Source organism: Callorhinchus milii, unplaced genomic scaffold, assembly GCF_018977255.1.
Source record: "Callorhinchus milii isolate IMCB2004 unplaced genomic scaffold, IMCB_Cmil_1.0 Scaffold5, whole genome shotgun sequence".
In the NCBI taxonomy this organism is placed as follows: domain Eukaryota; kingdom Metazoa; phylum Chordata; class Chondrichthyes; order Chimaeriformes; family Callorhinchidae; genus Callorhinchus; species Callorhinchus milii.
The window spans coordinates 64,674,913-64,701,685 of record NW_024704746.1 but is presented as its reverse complement, the minus strand read 5'-3'; the positions used below and the strand labels follow the sequence as shown (position 1 = coordinate 64,701,685).

The window sequence follows — 26,773 nt, the reverse complement described above, 5'->3', positions numbered from 1 at the left end:
ATGCTTCCTCAATCAATGCACTAATACAAGGACAAATAATTAGGAATGACTTACAAGAAATTAATTCAACTCAATAGTTCTGATTAGACTGAATTATAAGAGAATGAAGATCCGATTATGATCAACAGAACTGAGAGAATGAATCATGACTTAAAACATTCCCAACAGCCATTAGCTTATTCACAATAAACTTGTCCGGGTTCCTTTTTAAAGCAGGAATAAGCAGAGATTAGTACAGTATAAATTAACGGAAATATGGGATTTGAAATTCCTCTTCCCATTGTGCAGTACACAGGGCGACCCTGGTATAATGTCACATGTTTTAATGTGATTTCACTGACAGTGCTAGTGTCCAGTGGACCATGCTAACTGGAAGCACAAGCTGGCTTCCTGCACGCACACTATGTGCAGGAATCACCACTAAAGCCACTTCCGCGCGCTGCACAAAGGAAGTGGGATCATTGCGCTGCTTGCTTAGTGCTGCTGGCAATGCTTAGGAACATAGGAATTGCTAGACGAAAAAAGACCAAGGTCCATCTCGTCCGGCCGGCCTTCTACCATCCTGGTAGTCGCATGCACACAGGGTGCAAGAGGTGATGTCGGCAGTGACCTGACAATGCAGAAGGTGACCTTTTGACGTGCTTTGCTTGTAATATGGACTCAGATATTAGACCCAGAAGGCAGCGTTATAGTAGCGTCGCTCTGTATCACCCAGAGCAGAACAGATGGCAGTGAGCGAGGAACAAGGCAGTAGATGAAACAAGGAGTTCCGATGGCCTCATGGACTTCTACTCGTGAAATTGAAATATTGTGAGTCTTTGTTTCAGTTTACAACATCGTTCATATTACAAATGTATTGAATTCTTGTGGTGCTTTTTAAGGGCTACTATTTTTCTTCATTACTGGGAAAGGGAAATCGCCAAGATGATAAATTAACACAGATCACGAGTGACATCGAAACTGATAATGCTAAGTGTTTTGTGGTAACAGAAAACTTACAGGGAGCACAACATACTTTATTGGGATTTCTGATGACGATCACAAAGTTGAAGTCCATGATGTTATTCAGATGCTTTGTGAAACTGAAGTACTGCATAGATGTCCAATCAATCATAGTTACACATTTATTGAATATTTTGCACCATTAATGCTGCAGAGTATCTCTATAATGCTGTCGTTGAGAGCTAATCTAAAAGCCCATTATAGCAAGGGTGTGATACAGAGAAATTGTTCATGTGGGGGTTCTCAGCTGGATAATATTAATTGGAATGCAAAACCTCACATACGATTTGGGGTGGGCTGTTTCTCATGTGATAACTGTGAGCTAGTTTGTTGCGCATTTTAAAATGGATTAATACAGAGGAGAGAATGAGTTGGCTCCAGTTAAATATCGAACACTGTAAATCTATTGGTTTGCAGCTGGGGACAGAAATAAAATTCAATTGTCTTTAAAATGATTGTACTCCACATCCACCGTTCTCCTGTAGTGGTAACACATGATCCAAATTGCCTACCGTTTAGAATATACGGAAATCAGACATATGGGTCAGCCTCTTCTGCCAGCACAGCATTTTCTCACTCAAGCTTGCTTCTTTTGTAATCACTGCAAGCTATTATGCAAGCAATGACAGCGGGACATGCATCGTGCGAGAGGAAGAAAAATCAAGACTTTTTTTTATTGTCTCGCTTGTTACTGGGCTATAGAATGTCCTGTATATATTACCAGCAGCAGAATACACGCTGATGAAGAGAGGTTAGCAAAAAGCACACTTAATGACAAGGCCCTAATGCCCTCGAGTTCAGCTCAATATAACTCAATGGGACTCGTGTAAACCCCTGCTGGGTGATTGGTATTCTCCCATCTTTTCCTCCCCTGGAATAGAAAGGAGAGTATCTACTTTTATCCAATGAATGAACAGGTGCAGTCTCCAAAAGCCAGGGCAGAATTTATCATTGTAATCAGTGAATAGAAAAAAACTAGTTTTATACTTCGGTTCATATGGACAGCACTCAGCTGCGATTCAGACCAACTTGCTTTAATCAAGTAGTATAACGTCTCAAAGCACTAATGGGATCGGACATCGAGTAAGGAAGGAAGGATGGGTGGGGGGGAGAGAAGGGGGAGTTGATCATAGACGCGGTCAGAGGTAGGTTATAAGCTGAGGTTTCAAGATGATAGAGAGGGGTGAGACGGAGGGGTCGAGGGAAGGGGATACAGATGTTGAGGACGTTGAAACTGAAGGCTCAGCCATTGATGGTGGGACGGAGGGGGCAGGAGACCAGGCCTGAATTAACCGAATGGAGAGAGCGAGCAGGAGAGGATCAGAGAGAATGGGAGATGGTAGGGCATGAAGGAATTTATAGGTGAGGTTGAGAACTTTGAATTTGATCCATTGGGAGGCAGTGGAACCTGGCGAGGAACGTGGTGACAGGTGTACAGAGTTTAGTGTGGATAAAGAAGCGGTGGAGCTTTGAAAGTTATAAAACATTATAATGCATCAATACATTATTTGCACCCTTCAAAGTGCCAACACTTTTCAATAGAAATATTACTGAACCATTCAGTTTTTGGCAGATAAACAGTAACTAACATTTCTCCTACATCATCTCCTCAGAGGATCCCAGAAATTTCCTTCAGATTCTCATATGCTGATAAATGCCTCGGAGCATATTATCTCAGTCTTTAATGTCAGCCAATATCGATTTCTGCACTGTAGCAGGGAGTTTCTTTAGCAGAATCAGCATTAAGAATAGACATAGTCTTGAAAATATTACCATCAAGGTACGTGCCAATGTCACTTACAATAAAAAGAAAGTGAGAGCCGATCCCTGGGGACTCACAATTCTCATATACTTCAGCTTAAGGCCAGTGTCTTGATATTCAACATCATATGTAATTTTGGAAATCAAGTCTTAAAAAGCCAATTTTCCATAATACCCCAAAAGAACTGCAGAAAAGTGGCTTCCAATTTCAAAACCGATTTTCCAAAATTCTCCACAATCTTAAGCCGTAAAACAGTGGTTTTAAGCCCAAGAAGATGAGAACTTAGTTTCGGGTTGCCTCACCTCTTCTTTCTCTCTGATTCTCTCTCTAACTTCTTCTACAATTTATATCGCTAACTCAAAACTGGAAGCTGCCAAAGTAAAAAGATCCGCCTTCGCGAGGAGTTGTTGCTGCAGGTACGTGCTGGACTGCTAGGATCTCAGTGTTTTGGGGGTCTGAGAGTCCATAGCAACCTTGCACATAACAGCAATATGTTTGCTAGTATCTAGCTCACTACTCTCAAAAAACCATACTAACCTGCCCGTTCCCTACCCTAGGAGGGCACTGGCTTGCTCGATGTCCCTGCCCACCCCACCATCAGCGGTCAGGCCTTCAATATTTCTGCCCGTCCCAGAGTCCCTTCGCCTCGCCCCCTCCCTTGCCTCCTTCGTGACCCGACTCAAAACCTTCCTCTTTGACCATTCCTTTGGTAATCCTTCCACCCCTACCCCTCCACCCCTCTTAATTCAAACCCCCAGCTCAGGTGCAAACCCTTGACCGTCCAGCCCCTTGGGACGTCCTCCCGACGTGAAAGAAATTATATAAATGCAATTTGTTGTTGTTTGTTATTGTTGTTGTTGTACCCTACATCCATATCAGCCTTGGAGTTTCAAACGGATAACTTGACATGCTGATAAGGTACCTAGAAATTCTCTAATTCCTTTTTCTTTTTCTCTAAGAAAAAAACATCACAATTCTTCAAGCTGTTAATGATCAATCAGAATGCATTGCTAGGCAGCAACAGACACTGAATCCAACCAGGCTGCTATTGTGATTTCAAATAAGACACGTCCTGAAGCTTTTCTTACACCTAAGTCATGTAAATACCTATTAAATCAATGGAAATCTTTTGACGGCGCTAACAAAACTGACAAATACAAAGTCACATTAATTTCAAAATTACAAAATTTCTCTCCCAATTATAGTGGGAGAGATTTTAAGTGTTCAACATCAGATTTTTTAAATAATAATAATTATTGCTATTATTTGATACAGCGTCTTATCATGTTGTTGAGAAGTCTCAAAGGGCTTCAAAGGATATACAGTAAAGTGGAGCGACTGTATATTTTATGGTCAAAACGCAGTGATCAATCGCGCACAGCAATGTCTCACAAACAGTTGGGAATTTAGTGACCAATTTTGTTTCTTTGGCCCCAGATTAGTGCCCCCGGAAAGCAATCAGCCGATCGACTAACAACTGAGTTCTTACTTACTGCTAGGTAAACAGAGGCTGTGGAGTAAAGAAACTTGCCTAAGGTTTTACATGAATACATTGCTGATCATGGGCAATTTCCTTACAAAGAAAGCCCCCTGAAATATGAGCTGAACACTGACATTCTGTGTTGAGTTTGCGTTGCACAGGCTACACCTTACTGTTATGATCATGGAGATGAGGTGGGGTTATCTATTATGCAGACACCTGAAAAAGATTGAGGTGGATAAAGCTATAATCAGTACAGAAGATGCGAATCAAGTCCAAAGATTTGAAGCCAATGACATTAATGAATTTTCCTACACACAGATGCATGAGCTAGAATCTTGATTTACAATAAAGAATTTATTTTATCCTCTCACATTACAAAGTGTTATAGACCAATCTCAGTAACACAAATACAGAGAGCTGCACTGCTGGCATCAACCACATTTTTCTTTTATGGGGATGGACAATTGATTCCCAACAAAAGTTGATAAGGTTTTAAATGTGGAGTCTCATAGTGTAGTGGTTAGTGCGATCATATCGCAAGCGAGAGGACACGGGTTTGATTCCCGGGCGCGGCAAAACCTTCAGCAAGTTTCCTTACTTCAAATGCCTGTTTACCAAGCAGTCAGTAGGAACCCGTTTGTTAGTAGATCGGCAGTATATTTCTGTGAAGCGCTTTGAGATGTGTCAATGATGTGATAGGGCTCCATATCAAAAGGGTTATTATTCGATATTATTATAAATGGTACAAGTTGCCCTTCATTTTATGCAGCTCTTTGAGTTTAGACAAAAATGGGTGGTTGCCATCAACAACGAACCAAGCTAAAATTGCACTCGGATTCGTCTAATTGACGAGCGACCAATTACATGGCTCAGTAATGGGTCTGTATCTTTTCTCAATATGAAATTACAATGTAAAGTAAAAGCAGTGGAATGGCAGCAAAACTAGGCAACATAATTAATTTAGATTAAAGCAAGATAATTTTGAAAAGGCTATTTTGTTAATAATAATCAATTTTTTATGACCATGTCACACTAATCTCAGTAGGTGGAGCTTCCTCGAGGATGCAAACTACTGAAGCTGGTTATCCATTCAAGTGTTTGGCAGAGATTCTTGTAACTGGTTCTGCATCAAATCTGCTTCAAATTGGATTGGGATATTAGACAAGGGAAGGGGTTGCAGACTCCGTTCTTCTTTTGTTAGCAACTGAACCACTTGCACAAGCTGTCAGCTGTACGGACCAGACATCTTGCTATTGCAGATGACCGGAGAAAAGAGCACTTCCTATTCGAACACTGATGGAATCCTTTTCACAAATGACAAAAATCTGCTGACGTTATGTTGCGTGCAATTCTATGAAGTGGGCCACGCTCTATAGTGATGGAAATACAAAAAGCTACGGTAGAAGCCTGGTTCAAGAAAACAATGCGTTGAAAGATCTGCTCGTATTTTTGGACCCTCTATAAACATACTTATGCCAAGGCCCTGGTATTTGAAAAGCTACAGAGGATATTTGTGCAACACTCAAAAGGCAATGATAAAACTAAAAATCACAGGGCACTGCGCTGCTTGAGGAAATCAATTTACAGATTGAATCCGAAGCAGCAGGAATGGATTTGAATGATTCCTTCAACGCAAACCGAACAAAGCGACATCTTTTTTACATTGCAGCAGATCCTAAATAATTTCATTCCTTGTGTAATAAAATTAGGATTGCTGCAACATTTTAAAGCACTTTAAGGGAGCTCAGTGATGCGAGTTATGGGCTTGCAGGAGAGATCATGGACTGCAGTTCTGGTTGGTCTGTTGCTTGTGGAGGGAAGAACTAGGGAATTTGGCAAGTAGGAAGGACATTTGAACAGTGAAATGCTTCCTTACCATATCTTCCAACCTGGCTACTTGATCCTTGTAGTAGCTGTCCATCTTCTGCAGCTCCTTCTCCTTTTCTTCCAGTTTCTTTGCCTGCGAATGGAAAAACAGAGCTTTCTTTAATTCAGCGAAGAAAAACATTGCCCCACAGACAAGGCAATGCAACGGCTATCATTTTCAAAATTCAATAACAACTTGTATTCATATAGCTTCCTTCGCATGGGGTAGGGTCCTGGAGCGCTTAATGACACTAAAACTAATGACACCTTGCAGCCTTTTTGTTTAAAGCTACAAATAATTAGAAACGACAATACTTGTTTCCGGTAGGTTTATTTGAAAATATTTTGATTTTCATATTAAATGCTGATGACATTCCTGAAGGATATTGGACAGGGGGGAGTGACTGAGCCAGGCAGGGCAATGTAGGTGAATCAACATTAGTACAGATCATGCCATTAATACGGGATGCTTCGACGATCAGTTCATTTCAACTCAGTGTGAGTGCATTAATTCAGCTACCTTGCACTGTTGGGCACAATAACTCCTCCCAGTCAGTTCTTCTCACTGCTGATACCATCAGCTTGCTGTTTGAATAAAAAATAAAACTAAACAGGATTTTTTTCCTTTTTATTCCTAGCTGTTTTCGCATTCAATTTTCTTTCTTAAAAAAGGTCACCGATAGTGAAACGCACTAAAAATGCTATTCTTTGTATTACTATTTCCCTTCAAGGGGCTTTAATGGCATTGGCAGCTGCCTGAGTATCTTGTGATGAATCCTTGATGAACTGCTGTGTGGAATATAGAGATGGTGTCAACTAAAGCCTTCCAATATGAATAACTGGAGACAGGCTCCTGTGCTGAAATAATAATGGGAGCCAAACATGAGGTGAAAATTATCTTAATTTCCTCTTGTGTTCAGAAACGTTTAAGTTCTTAGCAATTTGAATAATAATGAAAAAAATTTCCATTTGATATCCCGTCTTATTACATTAAAAAAAAGTCTAAAAAGCGTTCACAATTTTTTTCTGTGAAGAATAGCGACTCTGCCTTCGTCACCAGCTAATTTGTGAATTGCCACGTCCCACAAACAGCCATGAGGTGAATGACCAATTTTATCTGAGGGGATTGTTGGCTTGGACAGTGGTAGAAATTTCCTTCTCCTTTTAAATAGTGCCGTGAGATTTTTAATGTCCACCTGAGCAGACAGAGACTTTTACATCTTATACGAAGGATGGCACCTCTGACAATGAAGTGGAGGGCTCCACCTTTACTGCACTGGAGGATCACCCTAGACTATGCTCATTGCCTGAGTAGCAAACATAATAAATTCACTATGTTTGGGTCATCTGGGAGATAATTTCACCAAATACCAGAAACGGAAATTCTTTTGAAATTATGTTCAGCAAACTAGATTTCCATTAGATACTCAGCACTAATGCGTTGCCATTTATACATTAATGCATGCACAAAACAGTGTGAATAGATCATTATCAATGGAAAGCTAATGCAGCAAATGCAGCACTTAGCAACTTTTTGTGTTAAGTTAGTTGGGCTCAGCCACACTATGCGTTATGTTAGTTGATCTCAGACACAATGGGCATTGCCAGTCACTGGGTTGTGGAGCGTAGATAAAGATAAGGGGCTGCGGTTTCCACTTGTAGTTGCTGTTCAGTAATGACTGGAATGTGTTAGTGCTTGGATAATAGGTGACTGGGATTGATTAAGATGCCTTCTCAGAATGGAACAGCCTGCAAGGCCATATAGTCCGGCTCACACATAAACGATGGCAGCCGGGCAAGGTGCCTCAGGACTGCCCGTAGAACATATAGCCCAGAATTGTCACAGCCTTCAAAACTGGACTGGTAGCAGAGCAGAACAAGGAACAGGTGTGTAGGTTGAAAGTGGGGGAGAAAACTGATAAAACAACCGAACCAAGAGGTTTGGATGCTTTCTAAGATGGCTGGCTCACGTACTCAGCGACAGCAAATTGTATTCTAAATATTTGTGAGACAAAATAATAATTTATACTTAAATAGCATCCTTTTTGTTTGGGAACGAAGGTAAAGATGACCGAAAGCTGAGGGTGTGGTGAGCTGTGCTACAGAAGATCACGTATTCAGACTTCCAATTCCACGAAGATGGAAATTCTGAGCAAGAGGCAATCCACTAAAGGCTAGTCAGGTTTCTTTGAAATCAAATTAATACAATGTTCGCCTCCAGAATACAGTCTCTACGCTTCATAGTAAATCCTGTGAAGCTCTTTGAGGCATTCTCACAATGTGTAAGGCTCTATATATCAAATGCAATGATTATTATTTATTACACTTTTGTTACAAACACTTCAAGGAAGCTATTATCAGATGTACCTTCAAGAAATTGGAGTTTTAATTAGCTTTATAGTACTTCTGGTCTCTAAGAAGTACAGTATTAAATTGCTGCTTAAGTTTAGTGAGTTTTAGCTGAGTGCACGAGCGCTTTTTGGAGTACAGCATTTTGTTAAGACATTCTATAGGAGCGAAAAACATGAAAGGCCAAAAAACAAAAGAGCTCAATCTCTCTCTCTATTGAAATAAGAGACAGTGAACTCTTATTTATTCCATGAAACCGCAGGTAGGTGGAAATAGCTAAGCAACTGGCCTACCACAGTAGGTTGTTGGAAAAGAAAATGAGCACGTTACTCCAAAAGAACATTGCAAACCCTCAAAAGGAAGCTTTGTTCTTCATGGATCTGTTTTTAAAATTCTTCAGTGTTCTGCGGCAATGCAATATTCCGTGTACAGAACATTATTGACGTGTTCACACAAATTACCCTGATAAACGCAGTACTTAGCATGTTTGCCCGACTCCATAGGCTGTTTAGTGCTGTACAATCATCTCCACTGGGAGGTGGATTGCAACTACCCAAAACCCATTTCACTAATGGATGTTAACAGAATCCACGTTTACAGTGGAGACTTCGATCTGTGATAAATCTCATTTAAACCTCAAATAAACGTTAGGGTAAGCCTTGCAATATTCCAATGTAGTAAAAACAGAACAAAGTACTCAGCTATTAAGTCACATACCCAGTGTGGGTATGTGTTTCCACTGAACACAATGAACTGATATGAATAATTTGTCACAAACTTTTAGTATTTCCAAATGCATAGAAAATAAGGCGAGTCAGTTTTATTGCACATAACCTGAATTCACAAAGCATTTCTTAACACAATCGGTCTGCTTTTGAAGTAGAGCAAATGGAGTGATCAATTTGATAGCACTTAAAGAGTAAATGATACAGGTATTCTGGGGACCATTGTTAATTGCAGGCTCAGAACAGGACTGACTCATATCCTTTGTCCAAGCTTAGAGCTCGGATCTCCAAAGTTTACAATGCCATCTGTTAATGCCGACTTTTAATGGATTTGAGAAAACTCCACACAAATGTGTTCCGATACAACTAAGTTCTACCCAATGCACCATTGGAATCCAAAACATAATACCTGGGATAAACAATACCCCAAATGTTACACCAGTGAAACAGGATATTTAGCCCGTTACGTTTGTGCTGTTTTCTTCATATGAACCATCAAGTCCTAATCCAACTCTCCCGGTTGCCTTTCTACCTTTTCATATACTTTTTTAATAATTCTGGTTAAAAATGGAAACATCTTCACACAAAGGGTTGTGAGAATGTAAAATGCATTGCCCCAGAAGGCAGATTGCAGTGTTGGCATATAGATGGGTACTTGGAAAGTAAAGGTTTTAAGGAATATGGAGAAAGTGTGAGAAAAAATCGATTATAAATCTTGCTGTTGTCTAATAAAATAGTGGATTAAGTTTGGCAGGCCTCATGCCCTCGTTCTTTTTCTAAATTTCTTTGATCTCCTCACCTTCCTGACACTAAAGGCTTTCCATTTCCTTTCCTTTGAAGATGTCAGATTTGTCTTGACATTGGGTTCTGCAGGCTCAATTCCTCTTCTAGGTCTCAAAAATGCAGATCAAACGCAATAATGGTCTCTCCTCCAAAAACAACAAATTCTGACCAAGTTAGTTATCCCCAGGACGGCAACAAATTCTGTGTTTGGTAGAGCAACGTACTGTGTTTTGCAATAGCGGTAGGTTGGTTGTTGGTTCAAGTCCCATGTTGGGATTTTATTTTATCATAAAATCCCTAATCCTAATACTTGCATTTGATATCACGCTTCATCAAATCATCGAGATGCCTCAAAGCACTCCACAGGATGTACTGTACAGTGGCGGGACCTTGTGTATTTTGAACTCTGTGGTCTAGGCTGACATTCCAAGGCACTGCTGGGGGATGTGCTGCGTTGTTGAGACTGAACTCACGGCTATCTGTTCAGTTGGATGTTAAACATCTTATGGCACTATTCAAATTAGAGAGTTTCTCCCATTGTCCTGGTCAACAATTCCCCAAATAAAATTGGTCGTACACTTCAATGATGTACACAAATTGGCAACTTCATTTGCTTACAAATTACAGTCACAACACTTTACGGTATATCCTTTGAAATGCTTGGAGATGTTCTCTTGAGTTGAGAGGAGCTATATCAAATGTAAGGATTATTATAATTATTAACAGGACAATTTGACCCATTACTGAAACCAACCACCCCATTTGAGACTGTACATCTTTTTCAATAATGAATAGAAATCTCTATAACTACTGCTATTCAAGTTCAGATGTTTATGCTACAACAAAGTAGTTAAGGAAATCCATTTCAATAAATAATAGAAATCTCACCTTTCTTTCAAGATCCTGATGTGTGCGTGCAAAAAAAAATACATATTTAAAACATATCCTGTTCTGAGTGATGACTTAATTTCTAAACTAGCCCCAACACTTTGAATTCCATTGTGGGACATAGTCACGACTGAAGAACAGCAGTGCTATTCATTCAAACGAACAGCTGTACTCGACATTGCATTAAACACAAGGTACACCGCCACACAAGTGTGAATTTGTGGAAAAATAATTATAGTGTGAAGACCAATTTCTTCTCCAATATAAATAATTCAATATAACATTATGATTAGTAGTTGCATAGATAATTATTGTGAATGAGAGACTTTGCAACAAGGATGAACGGTACGGAATGAGACAATGGTAATTGAAGGGAATGACTTGAATGACCTTTTGCAATGTGGTTGAATTGTCACCTTGAAAACACAGTAAAGCCTTCAGTCTGGCACTGGCGTTCACAGAGCACAAAGAAACCCAATCAACCAAACTACAAAAACAAGAACACTGCATCATCCAACATAAAAGGGAAATAGACTGATTTGAAGTTCGAGCAGAAAAGAAGTTCTATCACAATATATGGTTTAACATCTTCACTGTGTTACTGAAAGACATTGATCAGGCTCTCTTTGCACTGTATTGGTCTAAAGAGCAGCTCTCTCATTCTTGCTATGGGGTATGACAATTATGCAGAACAATTTGCTTCACTTTGGCACTGCGACTTCGAACTCATACAGTCCAAGCTAACAATCCAATGCAGTACTGAGGGGGTTCTGCATTGTTGGAAGTAAAGTGGTACTGAAAGTTTAGAGAAAATCTTTTATCGAGTCTGCGCACAGTAACCAACAGCAGAATTCTCCCCTCCCCTCTAGGAGTGCACGTTTGAACGGGCGGTAGAGTGATTTAATTCAGGTCATTATAGGGTTAGAGAGCCAGAAACGGAAGCCAAAAGAGACACACTACACAGATGGAAGAGAAACAAAGGATTTGGGAAAAAGAAAAGCACACACGCTCACACTTAATTCTGCTTTATCCAACTTTAGAAATAGGAGATGCAGCACCTTTATAAAAAAATAACATCAGTCAGTCCTATAGAAGGCAAGCTATTTTGAGCCTTTGCTTTCTTTCTTGTGAAATCACCAGTAATGTTTCATTCATTTGGAAGAAAGCGAGCTGCGACGTGAAATATTACAAAGGACTTCTTTCTTATCAGTCGTTTCACTAGTACGCAAGGCCTGGTCGCAATTGTCACAGGTACAAATGAGTTACAATAGTCTCTGAAGAGCTCTTATAATCCATTGTCGATGTTCAACGTCAATTTATTCTATAGATTCACTATTAAATTGAACAAGTTACGCTGTGAGGCCCATTAAGTGATAGTCATCAGTTGAGTTAATTATCATATTGCTGGGCTTGAGTACTGTCAGTAACACAAATGAAATAAAAAGAATATGGTTGTCATGAAAATCCTACAACTATTTTGTTAAAGGACTGCAAGGAAAGGTCACTGTTCAGACTTAACATGAAGCAAGCTGGAGTCACCAGTATCACTGAAGCATCAGGAAATCGGCAAACAATAATGGGGTTAGAAAGACAATGTTGCATTAAAAGGCATTAGCTTTTGAGGCATGGGGCGTAATTTAATTTCCAGTCAAACTGTGAATGTAATTCAGTCAATTCTGTGACGGACGGGTATTGCTGGGTTATCATCTTTTCTGTTCCTTTCCTGCAGAGTCAGAGCAATCGTTTGTTCAAGTGAAGATCTTTTCTTTCCCGTTTTGATCAAGTCCAAACAGCGCCGAATAGATCAAAGTTCGAAGGGCAATTCTACCCACCTTTGCCACTACCAGGAGACGTCTATTCAGCAATTAATACCATGTACGGAAATCTCTAATACAGTAATAATAATAATCCTTGCATTTCATAAAGCGCCTTATCACATCTTCGAGACGTCTCAAAGCGCTTCACAGACTGTATATTGTAGGTGATACAATGAACCTCACATAAGCCTGTGTTATGGTGTTATGTATGTTATGTTACGTATGTTATGTATATATATTGGAACCGTACATTCAATATGACTTATGCAAAGTATGACTTATGTCAAACTTGGAGGGAATATAAACTCTTAAACGGGACTTGGCAGATGTTTGACTTGTGCGACTATACGATTTATACACATCAGACTTATGTGAGTTTTACTGTAAAAATTAGCAGCTTCAACTGGCCACTGCCCTCCTGCCCCCCACTATCAATGCCCCAACCAAGGCACCCCTTCTCCCCTACACTATTCTGTCAGCAACTGGACCCCAACTAGACACAATCTTGGTTAATGCCATTCTCCTCACCATTGGCAGCGAAAGCTAAACCAAGCAGACATACTGGATATCTTTGCTTGGCTAAAAGAATAATTGTGTACACTACATTGCAAAATTTTGTAATTTAAGGTGCCTGTCTAGAAAAATTAGATGACAGACCAGTCATTAATGGTGCATTCACGGTCTGGTGCCCTCTCATAAATTGGGCAATTGAAGATTTGTTTAGTATTTAATTGCCATGAAAGTCCTTGCTGTTTTGTTGCATGCCTGGGGACTTCTGCAGATCACGTCTCACTCCAGCGCTATGTTCTTATAGATGGTGTTTATATTATTGAGCATATCCCCAGATGGCCAAATGGTTTCTAATAAAGCACTTTTCTTGCATCTTCAAAGCGAAATTATAATAGAATTTTTTTTTGTGTGTGAAAGCAGACGGCCTCAGTGGAAGGCAGCTCTTTGTAGTCAGTGTTATTGAGCTGCTCACATCCTGGCATGTCACAGCTGCTCTTCACTGAGCCCTCACCAATATCTATCTCTGGCACCGATGCACTTGTCTTGGAAATCGTGCTTTAAATGGAATACGAATCCTCGCATTTTTCCCCTTTCTTAGCTTTCAAAAGCAACCTCTGCTCCAAAGGAAAGGATGTAAAATAAGAATTAACTTGTGGGCGTGCTTTGCTTGGATCCGTGGCAGCACAAAAAGCAAGTGTTTTTTTGATCAGACGGGTGTGTGACACACGCGGAAACCCATCACCGTGTTTCAGTGTCGAAAACAGACAGAGTTCCACTTATGTATGTTACCTACTCGTGGAAATTTCCCTGCGTCTGGAATCGAATACGCACTCTCTCTCGCTGGAGAAATGCATGCTGCTTACTCGATTCTGGAGACAATTAGGGAAAGTTGAGAAGAGACAAGGTTTTGGGACTGCAGGGTGTGCGTTGGGGGATCTGCTGGAGTTTAACCAGCTGAAACCACATTGCCGGCCATTAAGAGCACTGTGTGACAAGCTTCCTACTGCAAGCAAGGACCAAACCTAATGTTAGGGCTTCATCTTGCAAGCTTAACCGGAAATTGGAAGGAAGAATCCCGTGCTCCCAGTGACTGGTCTACACTTCCAAGTCCTGCCGATGAGTCGGGCTGTCATTAGCAGCGCCCAGGAGCAGTGGCTCAGCAACTGGTCTATCAAAACCACCACAGAAGAATGCCTCGATTCTGACATTCTGTTGCCAACCATATCATCTTTCACATCCCTATCTATTGAGCAATGGTTCCACCAAACAGCGGTGTTGACCTTGAGCAGCAGCTGCTTAACTGCCTGCAACAATCAAGGTGTCAAGTGTCAGCTTCGCTCAGTTGATAGTAAGCTCGCCTCTGAGTGAGAAAGCCGTGAACTCACATTCCAGGGGTGACTTCCAGTGCAGTGCTGGGGAGCGCTGCATTGTTGGAGGAGCTGTTGTTCGGGCGAGACATTAAACCAAGATTGTCTGCCTGTTTAGGTAGACATTGAAGATACCATTGTTCTATTCGAAACAAGAAGGGTCGTTCACATTCTGGTCTGGTCATTCACTTCATGGCGGCTTGTGGGAGATTGTGTGCCAATTCGCTGCCAAGTTCGCCTACAAAATACAGACACTCCACTTTACAATATACCTGTGAAGTGCTTTGAGACGTTCTGTTGATGTGAAAGGCACTATACTAAATGCAATGATTATTATTATTATGAAGCTAGACAATGGGAACGGACTACCTGGGAACAAGTGATTAGTGGAATGGAACAAATGGCACTCCAGCAAATCTCTTACAGGTAAAGAGTAATTGTAAGAAGAAATAATTGTAATTTTGTTCAGAGTACAAAAGACTCCATAAAAGGATCCTGCATTGTGGAATCAATCTTGCTTGTGGAATTATCCATTGTAACCTTGAATTTATTTGCGTGGGGTTTTTGTATTGGTAACACTCCCATTAGACCCCATAAATTAAAGTTTAACCACCCAGAAAATACTTGGTAATTGTCACTACCATAGATGATACAAGCAGGAACTGGAAACGCTTTAGCGGAAGGGCTTATGCGGTGTATTTAGGAACAGCAGACTGTCAGAGCGCAGACAGGCGAGAGGAATATGACAAAGGACTCCGAGTAAACATCTTTCCCCTTTCTCTGGTGTCAAACAAACGAAGCAGTAATGGTGACAGCCTTAGAAGACGAAGCAGCTAATGGGTTTACTTGTCAGCTTATTTTTCCAGTTTGCATGGCAATAAGATCTACTTGTCTACCAAAGGCTTAACCTTTATATTATCCATCTATATTTAGATCTGTACGTCCCCAGATAGATCCTAGCACGTGGGTTGTCGTTGTGAACACATTCAGTATTAAAACATTCCCTTTATTGGGGGGCGGAGAGGGAGATTCATAAGGCAGCTCCACAATGTGTATTGTATAATAATAATAATCCTTGCATTTGATATAGCGCTTTTCACATCGGGAGGATGTCCCAAAGCGCTTCACAGAACACACTATAAAGTGAATTGACTGTATATTTGTGGGTGAACGCGGCAGCCAATTGCACACAGCAATGTCCCACAAACAGTCGTAGATTGAAAATGACCAATTTATTATTGTTTTTGGTTTTGGAGGGATTATTATTAGGCTCTGTGTGGAGTAAGGAAACTTGCCCAAGGTTTCGCCCTCTGCCTGGAATTGAACTCAGGTCTCTCACTTGCAAAGCGAGTGCTCTAACCACTGACCTACAGGACTCCACAAATGATATGTACAGAATATTACAACAAATATGTAAATTCTCATATGGGTGTGTAAACCTGATTTAGTACCATGCCAAACCTCAGCAGTCTTCATAGTGTTCATTATTACAATAACCAGATGAAGCAGATTTTATTGGCAGATATTGTAAGCCTATGTTGGAAAGCAATAACCAGTCTATGTGGGATTTTTAATATTCTGATTTTGTGAACGCAACACTGATAAAAAGAGGAAGAGATGTTTTACAATGAAGGGACAGGTGTTGGCCCATTGCACATCAACCGGTACAATTCAAATGGAATCTACAGAAACTAACTTAACATTCACCTTTTCTGAAAATGATGCCCTCAAATTGTCATAGCAATATACAGCCAATTCACTTTACAACATTCAGTGAGGCGTTTTGAGACGTCTTAACGACGTGATAAGGTGCTAAATCATAGGCGAGGATTATTAGTATTATAAATCTGCTCTTTCTCTGATCAGGCAAACAAGAGGATTTTTCAAAACCTTCACCTCAGATGTTCTTCGCTCACATCTAAGAGAGAGGTGCTGAAAACAACTAACACCAGTATTGGCATTACTTAATGAACACTTATGGTGAGGGTCAGTAACCCTCAGTACTGTCGGGCATTTTCTCAGTACCAGTGCGTACCTCTGATTTAATAATGAACTTCAGTAATGTGTTCCAGTTAGAAGATAGCGATAGGTTAATTTTGTAAACCTACGTCAGCTATTTGACTCCTTTAAAAATAAAACGGAATATCTACCAATGTATCTTCACCTTCGCATCCCAGATTGTCAATCTGCCTGAGATGTCACTGGTCTGATTACCAACAGACTCTTCACCTCTCCGGTCCTCTTACACTGATGCAACAGCTGCTACTTTCCATGAGCAGTGATTGGGGGAGGGAGGGGTAAGGGAGCAGAGGGAAGAAGGAGCTGGAATTCACTGTACTAATGCTACACGATGAATTGCACTGGATGTACAAAGAGTACCTCGTCCGTTTGTGTCACACAGGGAAACGTAACCTTAAACTCACCTGGGGTCGTGCACTCATAATAATAATCCTTACATTTGATATAGTGCCTTATCACGTCTTTGAGTCGTCTCAAAGTACTTCACAGATTATACTGTAAACTGAATTCACTGTATATTTTGTGGGCGAAATGTGGCAGCCGATTGTGGACAGCAGTGTCCCACAAACAGTCGTGGATCGAGTGACCAAATTATTAAAAATTGATTCCAAAATAGCTTAGATCCAAATCCTATTGTGTACGCCAATGTAATTTTTTACTTTGGTCAGCCAAGTGTCTGACACATGCGGAAACCTATCACCTGGGCTTAAGAGTATTCAAACCAAGCTGAGATTTCCATGAATCCCACCTACACATGGAAATCCCAGAGATAAGACTGTTGGAATGGAATGCGCACTCTCTCCCTGGAGGGACATGTCCTGCTCACCTAATTCTGTAAAGTATTAGGCGCAGGTTGGCAAGAACCAAGACTTGGGGACCCCTAAGTGTGAGTTGGGGTATTGCTGGAGTCTAATCAGCTAACACCACAAGCTGTCCTGTAAAGGTCCTCCTACCAAAATGCCAGGTTGTAAAAGAAGACATTTCCAGAATCGGATTAGAAGATGCATGAAAACATAGTATTGACAATCTAAACTGTCGGTTTGGGAGTTTTGCAGTGTGTTTACAGCATTTCAAAGTCTTTTTCCGTGTTCCAATTTCAGCTTGCTATTACTTTGGGTCCTTTCAGTCTGGTACTTTGGACCTTTTCAGCTGAAGAACATTCACCTGTCAGGTTGGTAGCAAATCTTGTTTATTCTTCTATTCTGTCTCGAACTCTTGATTGACAACTAGACATGCTTGATCTTCCCTGGCCTCTGTTGTTTGACATTTCTTTCTAGTCCATTCTCCTGTGTTGTTAATTCAATTCCTCGTGCTGGCTAGTTTGATGCCACATGCCTCAGCCACCCTGCAGAGGCTGCTGCTGGCTAGTCTATCTTTCGCTTTTAGGTCCATTCCATCATCAATTTTTAAAATACAATTCAAGGCACGTACAGAACTACACTAGAAGATGTACAAGACCTTTTTTTTACAAAGACTGTAAAGATGCCCCCCAAATGTCTTCTCCTGAAGACAGTGACTCACGCTGGGGTTAGAGCTCTGTAGCTGTGAGCATCCTTCAATATCATGCCTGTGTGGCCATTCTCTATGTGTGAACCATGATAATCACAGCTGAGCTCAGTCCTTTCCTATGCAACTTCTATTAAGATTCACTGGACAGCTATCCCTCCATCTTAGCTTCAGCACATCTAATGAAATCATCTAACTTGGCTTGGAGCAGAGATCTTCCTGATTTTTATGGCTCAGTATCACTAACATTCAGTACATTTTCCCACTGAGCCATTGGGGCAGGCCGAACAGATAATCTTTATTCTGGACTGAAAAGGCAAATGAACTGTAATCTTCATTTATTGCTTTGCAGTGAAATTCCTCCTTGGAGATCAACAAATAAAAAGTAATTTCTTCTGGCACTAATAATAGGAAAGACAGTCTGAATAAATGCTGACAGACATCTGCGATTTTTCACTTCTATATTAAAAACCTTCCCTAATGACCTGTGAGTATATTACCTCTGCGTTAAAAACTAAAATGCAATTATAACAAGCTTGGTGATTATCCAGATTAGAAGCATTAGATGTCTGCCCGTTATGCAACAGGTAAGCATCCTTCACAAAGTGGTCCATTTGGTTGCTTATTTAAGTCTTATTTCTCTTTCAGGTTCGTACAGAATCTGTGGACAGGCTCGATTAACATGGCGAGGCAGAACCCACAGTACAGCAGCCAATCTGATATATCCAAACATGGGCAACAATTTCAAATTGTGATTTGACAATTATGATTTCATTTTCTTAGCCGCTCTGTCTGGGAAAAGCTGCAAATAGTTATTTTATTGGCCTGTCCAGGCAAGACTGACCAACATAACCCACTTATGGTCAGATATCATCAGTACCTGTAGCTCAGTGGGTTCAATTCCCGGCATGATAAAAACTTGGGCAAGTTTTCTTACACCACACGCCTGATAATAATCCCTCAAGAAAAAAAAATCACAATAATAAATTGGTCACTTCAATCCACGACTGTTTGTGGGACACTGCTGTGCGCATTTGGCTGCCGCATTTCGCCCACAAAATATACAGTCAATTCACTTTACAGTCTATTCTATGAAGGGCTTTGAGACGTCTCAAAGACATGAAAAAGCACTAGGGTTATTATTATAGCCATTGTAGCTATTTACTCTGCTGTCTCTACTGGAGGAATGGAGCTGGGAAGGCTGGCAAGCAAGGTGTTGGAAAGGTCAAATCTGGAGCTGACAACAGCTCCAGACTTGATGAGGGTTTTGGCTGCAATGGGGTGTAAGGTAGTGGCGGAGGTGGGTGATGATGCCAATTTGGTAATTAGCAGTTTGCACTGTTTCACTAAATGTTAAGAAGCAAGGAATTCAATGAACACCATCTTCTACTTTTTGAAATGGCATTTAATAACCTGGGTGATCTTGCTGCTGAGTAGGCTTTTTGTTTGAACAAAAGAAAAGTCTCTACATTTTATTACAACTTTCAAAAACGAAGACACGATAAGTAAGCACATTTGATTCAAGCTTTGGAGTATAATGATCCCTCATTAACATACACCATAAAAGCAGTATGGAGCAACTGAAGAAACGCTAAACCTTTGTGCTTCTGTGCAGTTCTGACCATTATTTCACCATTCTGCACAGCCTTTCTGCAGGAGCCTTGTGTAGGGTCCCCTTGCAAACTGGCCAAATATAATACAAGTTCTAATTAAACCACTGAGTGGGTGAAGCTCAATATCATGGCCAGAAAGATCTACTGGCTCAGAATTATTAGGCAGAAATTCAACTTAAAAATCTGTTGGTAAGCCAGATGGCTCTTTTGATCATAACAGCAAAACTCTCTGCATTGCAGGAAGATTAATAAAATACCATCACTGGCACCTCAAGTATTCTTTTCCATTAACTTAAGACACAGGTGAAACATTACACTTTTTCTTGTAAATATATTTCCCTTGCTTGTTTCCCGAGTATCAGGGATCTGCCAGTTCTCATTTGGGCAAAAATATTGTTGATTATTAACATTAATTATATTCCATATATTATTAATTATGATAATAATCGTTGCATTTGGTATTGCACCTTTCACGTCAGGAGGATGTCCCAAAGCACTATACAGGATATTTTGTAAAGTGGAGCGACTGTGTGTTTTGTGGGCGAATGCACAGCCAATTTTGCACACAGCAATATCCCACAAACAGCCATGCAGTGAATGACTAATTTTATTGGGGGTTTGTTGGCCAGGAGTGTTAATGGGAAATTTCATACCAGCTGACATTATCAAAGTTGCTGTACGTACACTCAATGAAATTTTTTACTCAATTGTGGCTCAAATCCTTCACTGATGAATCTTCTTCCTCTTTCTTTCCCGCGGACTGAAATCAAGCTCTGTGCTTCTGTTCTCCTCCAACCACCAACAACTCATATGTAAAAATTATAGATTTTAAAGCGGTGGCCAGAGATGAACAAGAGAGTGAGAGAAGGAGCAAGTCAAACCGTCTTTAAGAAAGCTCTCAAAATGGATTTGGAGCTATCCAAAATTATGTGGAGAGCAGGCAGACGGGTGGACAGATATTGTCCTGGCCTTGAAACCCCATTCAGACCTTAGATGTACATTGAGTTGGATGGTAAAGTAGAGGAATAAGATGAGAGATGATTCAGTTGTGTTTTTAAAACAAAATCTTTGGTCTAATTATCTTCACAGGTCTATTTCAACTCTATTCCAGAAAGTATAAAGTTTATGTAATTCTGAAGTGATGATTAAAGAGGATTCCATTTCCATTTATCTTAACATTAAAACTGGCAATTATATAAACAGATCACTGTGCCATTTACACATCATGTTATTGAGACAAAAATAACAGAGGCTTTTCTTTTGTCCAAAAGAAACTAAACAAAAAATATTTTTTTGCAGTTGTGCTACGCAATGGGAAAACAGCGTAATGCAGTCATTCCTGGCATCATGTCGATAAAAATGGTTCAGATAACCAACCTGTCGCATAATGGTGTCTGCTGATTTGTACCACAATGAAACATTGATATCAAAGCACCCATTGAGTAATAAATGAGCCTTTACCCATAGGGATGGGCCAGAATGCGTTAGTTCTCTCAGCTTCACTGTTGAGAGTAGATGAATACTTAATGGCTATTCGATGGAGTTTGCCTTGAAAGTCAAAGTATAAATGGGAATGTTTCAAGATCGTTTGATTTTTACACAGATTAACCTAGGATTCCCTGCTGAGGTATCACTAATGTTTCCAGGGCAGATTTGCACTCTGTACAATCAAGGCATATTGCTGAATATGAGAGTGAAAGCTGGAATGTATGCTGAAATTAGCTTTGCAGGATACTTCAAATCAAATGGACTATAACTTTCTGAAAAGGCACAAGTAGTTCTGGAGTGTTCAAACTGTTAGTGCTTCAAAGAACATTAGGATACAGATCTTTTGACTGTATAACCAGCAGAGAAGGAATCACTCTACAGAACTGCCCTAATGAGTCAGTGAAAGATGCCCAAGGCTATCTTGGAAAGGTTGTTACTTCAGGAAATGGTGGAATTCAGCAAGTTACTCGCTAACGGTTTGAAGGAACTCGGTATCTACTGTTTGGGGAGGGGGGGGGGGGGGGGCAGGAAATAGAAAGTGGAATGACACTTTATAAAAACCACTCCTGCTCCTATTTCTTATGTTCTTATGTTCCGAAATAACACACTATAATAACACCAATTTATATTGATATCGCACCTCACAAATGAGGCCAGAGTGACAGGGCAGATTGGGCAGGGAGCATGAAGCAAGCCAGTGTTTGCTGAGTAGAGGTAGGCTGGTGTTTGCTGGGCAGCACGATTACAGGAGGTTGCAGTCGAGATGAATACACAACAGTACCCAATCAGTAGAGTTCACTTCTCTTATCTTAATTTTAATTGTTATTGGTCAGATCTTGGATTGCCTATGAGCATAGGCGTAGTCAGCAGATTGATCAATGTAGCCCTGAACATTTCAATCAAGATATTGTGCCTAAGGAGGAGCAGAGAATTAGAATGGCAAATTGGCATCAGTCTGATTCAGTTGGATATCCTCAAGGATCATCAAGGATTATCAAAAGCAAAGATTATTATAAACTTTGAACCACTTGCTTTCTCAGCCTATATAGCTCTATTGTTTCACCCACAAAATATACAGTCACTTCACTTTACAGTACATTCTGTGAAGCGCTTTGAGACTTCTTAACAAAGTGATAAGATGCTATATAAATGCAAGGCTTATTATTGTTGTCACTGCGTCAAAAATCAGGTGCATTTTACTCCTTTTATTTGTAACTGAAACAGATTGTGCAAGAACAAATTGTACCTGTTTGAGGACCAACTCAGAGCCTAAATAGTGCTAGATCAGACAATGTAACACCGCTTAATACAACTTTGACCCACTTTTATTTCAATTAAGATTCTGGTGTATCCAGTAAACAAAGTACAGGTATTAATGACAGTATCCCAAATGGACAATCTTGCACAACATGAATCGCCTCAACAGAAATCAGTAACAATGAAGATCTGAAGACTGGAAAAACTGTTAATTTGTTTGCCTGCCCTGAATAGGAAATCTTTACGGTCAGCAACTGGCTACCCCATTTCGCCCACAAAATACACATTATGGAGGTATATTAATGATACTTGCCACCAACCGACCAGCCAATATTAAGAAATCATTTAGAATCCTGTTTAAATTTCGACCCCCAAATATAGTCAACTCACCTTACAGTATATCCTGTGAAGCGCTTTGAGATGTCTTGACGAAGTGAAATGTCGCTATATCAAATGCAAGGATTATTATTTGTATTTGATCAAGTGCCTTTCACATTGGGAGGAAGTTTCAATGCATTTCACAGGGGATACTGTAAAGTCTAGTAACTGTAGCTTGTTGATATTCACTCATGAAACTGGGATACTTGGGCGAGGTGAAGGAGGGTGAATGGAACCAATGCCTTTATGAGAAGAGTTAACAAGAGAAAATCAGCAAGAGAAAAATTGGCAAGAGAAAAAAAAAATCCACTCAGCTTGCCGTGACCAGTCATCCAAATGCCACATGCCACGACAAAGATCTGAGAGGAATACACAACTGGAGTGAATTAATCCTCTTCCCTATTATTTAAAAGGAAGGAGTTGAAATACTCTGCGCGTGGCAGTGGCGAAAGTGGCCTTTGATCTTCATTGTAACAGAAAAGCAATTCGACATGTTCAAATGAAAAATCATTTATAATGGATGAAAGTGGCAGCTATGTTTCACCTTCTCTACTTTGAATTACAGCAGCCAAGAAACCGAGCTAACTGAGACAAAAGCAAGACTGATAATGAAAATACAAACTTTCACCTCGCCTGGCTGGTTCCGTTCAGTTTCTCTCTTTCAGGAACCTGGAGCAGATTAAACTCAAATAATAAGGGCCAAAAAATTTCGACAGCTGGTCAGCGAATGTCTCAAATGATGTGCTCAAAATGCATGGACTGCCAATTTATTTGCAAGCTGATTTGTTCTTCCAATCCTTGGTTGTTATAATTCCATTTCCCCATTAAGAACAGAAGAATGCTTATCCGAAAACAAAACAACACTTCACTCAATGTAAAGCCATGTGTTATTTGAAAGTTAGACAAAAGCTGTGGCGACTAATCCATTGTTCTTGCCCTGAATGGGAAGGAAATCTCTTTTTCTTTTAAAAAAGTGGAACTTATTTTTTATTTTGTTTTTATTAGAAATAATAATTCACCCGCAGAATATACAGTCAATTCACTTTACAGTATATTCTGTGAAGTGCTTTGAGACGCATCAAAGACGTGATAAGGCGCTGTGTCAAATGCAAGGATTAATATTATTATTATGATTAAATAGTGATGGCTTTCAAAAATGATCACTTGCATCGTCAGAGATTCGTATTTGATAGGATCACAGGTAAACTCTTCTTTTCATTGCTACAGTGACTTTCCATTCTTTACACACAAAATACCTTCCATGGTGTCAAATAGTAGGATTCAAACAAGGTTAGATAATAAAAATAATCCTTGCATCTGATATAGCACAAGCAGGAAATCTACTAACAGAACTAGTTACTGTGAGGTAAGGGTGCAGCTTAACTTTAGTGAGAGTGCAGAGGAGACCAACATTGCAGAATTCAGTGGTAGCGGGGATGGGCTATGAGAAACGACAAAGTAAACAAAGGTCCGAAACAGAGGCATCTGACAGGAGACCTTACAAAAGTATTCAAGTACTTAACAAGATAGTGAAGGTAAATCTTGAACAATACTTTCTGCTGACTTTAGTGAGAGACCTGAGTTCAATTCCAGGCAGAGGGCGAAACCTTGGGCAAGTTTCCTTACTCCACACAGAGCCTAATAATAATCCCTCCAAAACAAAACAATAATAAATTGGTCATTTTCAATCCACGACTGTTTGTGAGACATTGCTGTCCGCAATTGGCTGCCGCGTTCGCCCACAAATGTACAGTCAATTCACTTTACAGTATATTCTGTGAAGCGCTTTGGGACGTCTAGAAGACGTGAAAAGCGCTATATCAAATGCAAGGATTATTATTATTACTATTATTATTAATCCTGCAGTATTTCCATATTTGACTGCTTTACTTGGATGCCAGTCACAAAAATGAAAGTCCAAAGTTTTTTGCAAATGGTTGGAAGGATAAGCAGCCTCTATTATACACACAGAAGTGGCTGGGAACACGCAATAGGTCAGGCAGCATCCATGGAGAGAGGAAAATGAATTAACGTTTCAGGTCAATGAGCTTTCGTCAGAACTCTATTGACTTTTAAGGCACTCGGAAAGATTGCCATAACTAATAACTGTGGTAGAACCGTCTGTTGTCAGAACTGGCTCAGATGTCAACAATCAACTTGGCCAAATTTCTACTAAGCCCTTAAAAGCTATAGGCTGTCCCATAGGATCCATCGTGCAAACCAGTTAAGGCCAATCTTTTTGGTCAGCCAACAAAATAACTTTTCTTGATTGAATATTTCTTGATTCAGGCCATAAATCAAGCAATATTCCATCAAAACAAATCTAGAAACACACTAACGATCGAATATGGACTTATCTCGACTAGTGCGAATGTTTGGGGAGGTGGGGGTGGGGAATGGGGCGCTTCTTGATGGCCCCACAGCCCGGAACTGCTACTAGTGTAAACCTAATCTAAGCAGCTATCCAGTTGGATTGCTTGAAAAAGAGAAACTTTTGAGATAAGTGAATCCTGAACGTCAAAGTTATGTAAGTGATTGACAAAGCTGATCCAGGCGAATTGTTCAATATGGTGAAACAGAGGAAAATGGCACCTTTGAACAGAATGAAAATAGCAAATTGAGAAGCCAATTTTCCATAGATGTTCACATCATTTGGGATGAATGGGTAGAGGGATGGGTGTGGAGAAGAGCAGAGATCACGTCACTCATGTAAAAAAACTTAATTCATAGGCGCTGTAACATTCAGACCTGCAAAAACTGGCATAATACACCAGTAGACAGTGCCAATTACTGTACGGTAGTTCTACTCGTTGCTTTCCTGAGTAATAATCAAAAGGCACTTCTAAGATTGTGGATCATTTCACTGTTGCACCATTTTATCATTTCAAACGTGTTGTCCTTCCCAAGAGTAACCGCAGAATAAAAAGGCACACACTGCAGCATTGTTTTCTCACCTGTACTAAGAATGATCCAAATATTTCATACACTCTGATTGCTCACAATCGTTAAAGAGAAGCAGTAATGCACTGACACTAACCTGGTATCCTGTACATTTTGATTCTGAATAGACGGTGCAAACCCTCAGTCTAAAAGGAAGGGTCAGACAATGCTATGAACTGTCTATCAATCAGTTCCTCTACTTTTCGCTGTAACCTGGCAAACTGCCGCGCCAATTAAGGAACCGAGAACAACAATCCCAAACTGCGGCGTGAAGTTTAAGCCAATTAAAGGACTGCCGAGACCTCCCTACTGATGCAGCTCGCACCTTTAGGTTGCAGTGTTGCTCTTGAACAGTAGACGCGGAGAGCAATTCCTGAGGACAACTGACAGATGGAATCCCATTATGCTAATCTTCTCTCCCCATAAACCCAACATGGCTGTCTGCAGTGGGTGCAACGAGTTATAACTGCAGGAACGGAATCTACTATTGATTATTTTAAAAGTATGTTTCAGAAATAATTCTGATTCCAAAATATTTATTGCTGTCAATACTGACCCGAAGATCCTTGTGGGGTTATTGACCTTGAGCTTGTTTCTGATATTTAAACATAATAAGAATCTATACACGTGATCTAATGCAGTATGAGTTCATCGAAAATTTTATGTCAAATGCACAGAATTGTGATATGTAATCGGCCTAGCCTGTTGTACGTTTGGATCAGGGACCAGAACTTACCTATATATTTTAGCCCTTGAATTCTTTCCCCGTCCCCCCAAGCTACTTCATTTTATCACTAAGAAAAAGCATAATATTGCAAGATAATTTGGTTAAAGGTTTAATATAATCTCAGTAGTCTATTCTCGGATGCTCAAATGTACCAGTCTACATTAATGTTGACTCTCCTACAAACAGCTATGCAGTGATGTGACTTTCTTTATTACATAAAGCAAACACTTGACACATTTCCAAAAGTTTGAGAAAATTCAAACATTTCATTCGTTCACCAGAAAGGAAGAGAC

At 40.1% G+C, this 26,773-nt stretch overlaps 1 protein-coding gene across 2 annotated transcripts in view; it reads right to left on the bottom strand.

Annotated features, from left to right (window-relative positions):
* Positions 1-26,773, bottom strand: part of chchd3a (coiled-coil-helix-coiled-coil-helix domain containing 3a) — a 142,793-nt gene that overhangs the window by 32,969 nt on the left and 83,051 nt on the right. The window contains exons 5-6 of one of the 2 annotated variants that reach the window (XM_007890831.2): positions 10,859-10,873; positions 6,124-6,207 (exon numbers count right to left, since the gene is read on the bottom strand). In XM_007890831.2, the coding sequence (XP_007889022.2) occupies positions 6,124-6,207; positions 10,859-10,873 (99 nt within the window). 2 annotated transcript variants of the gene reach the window in all.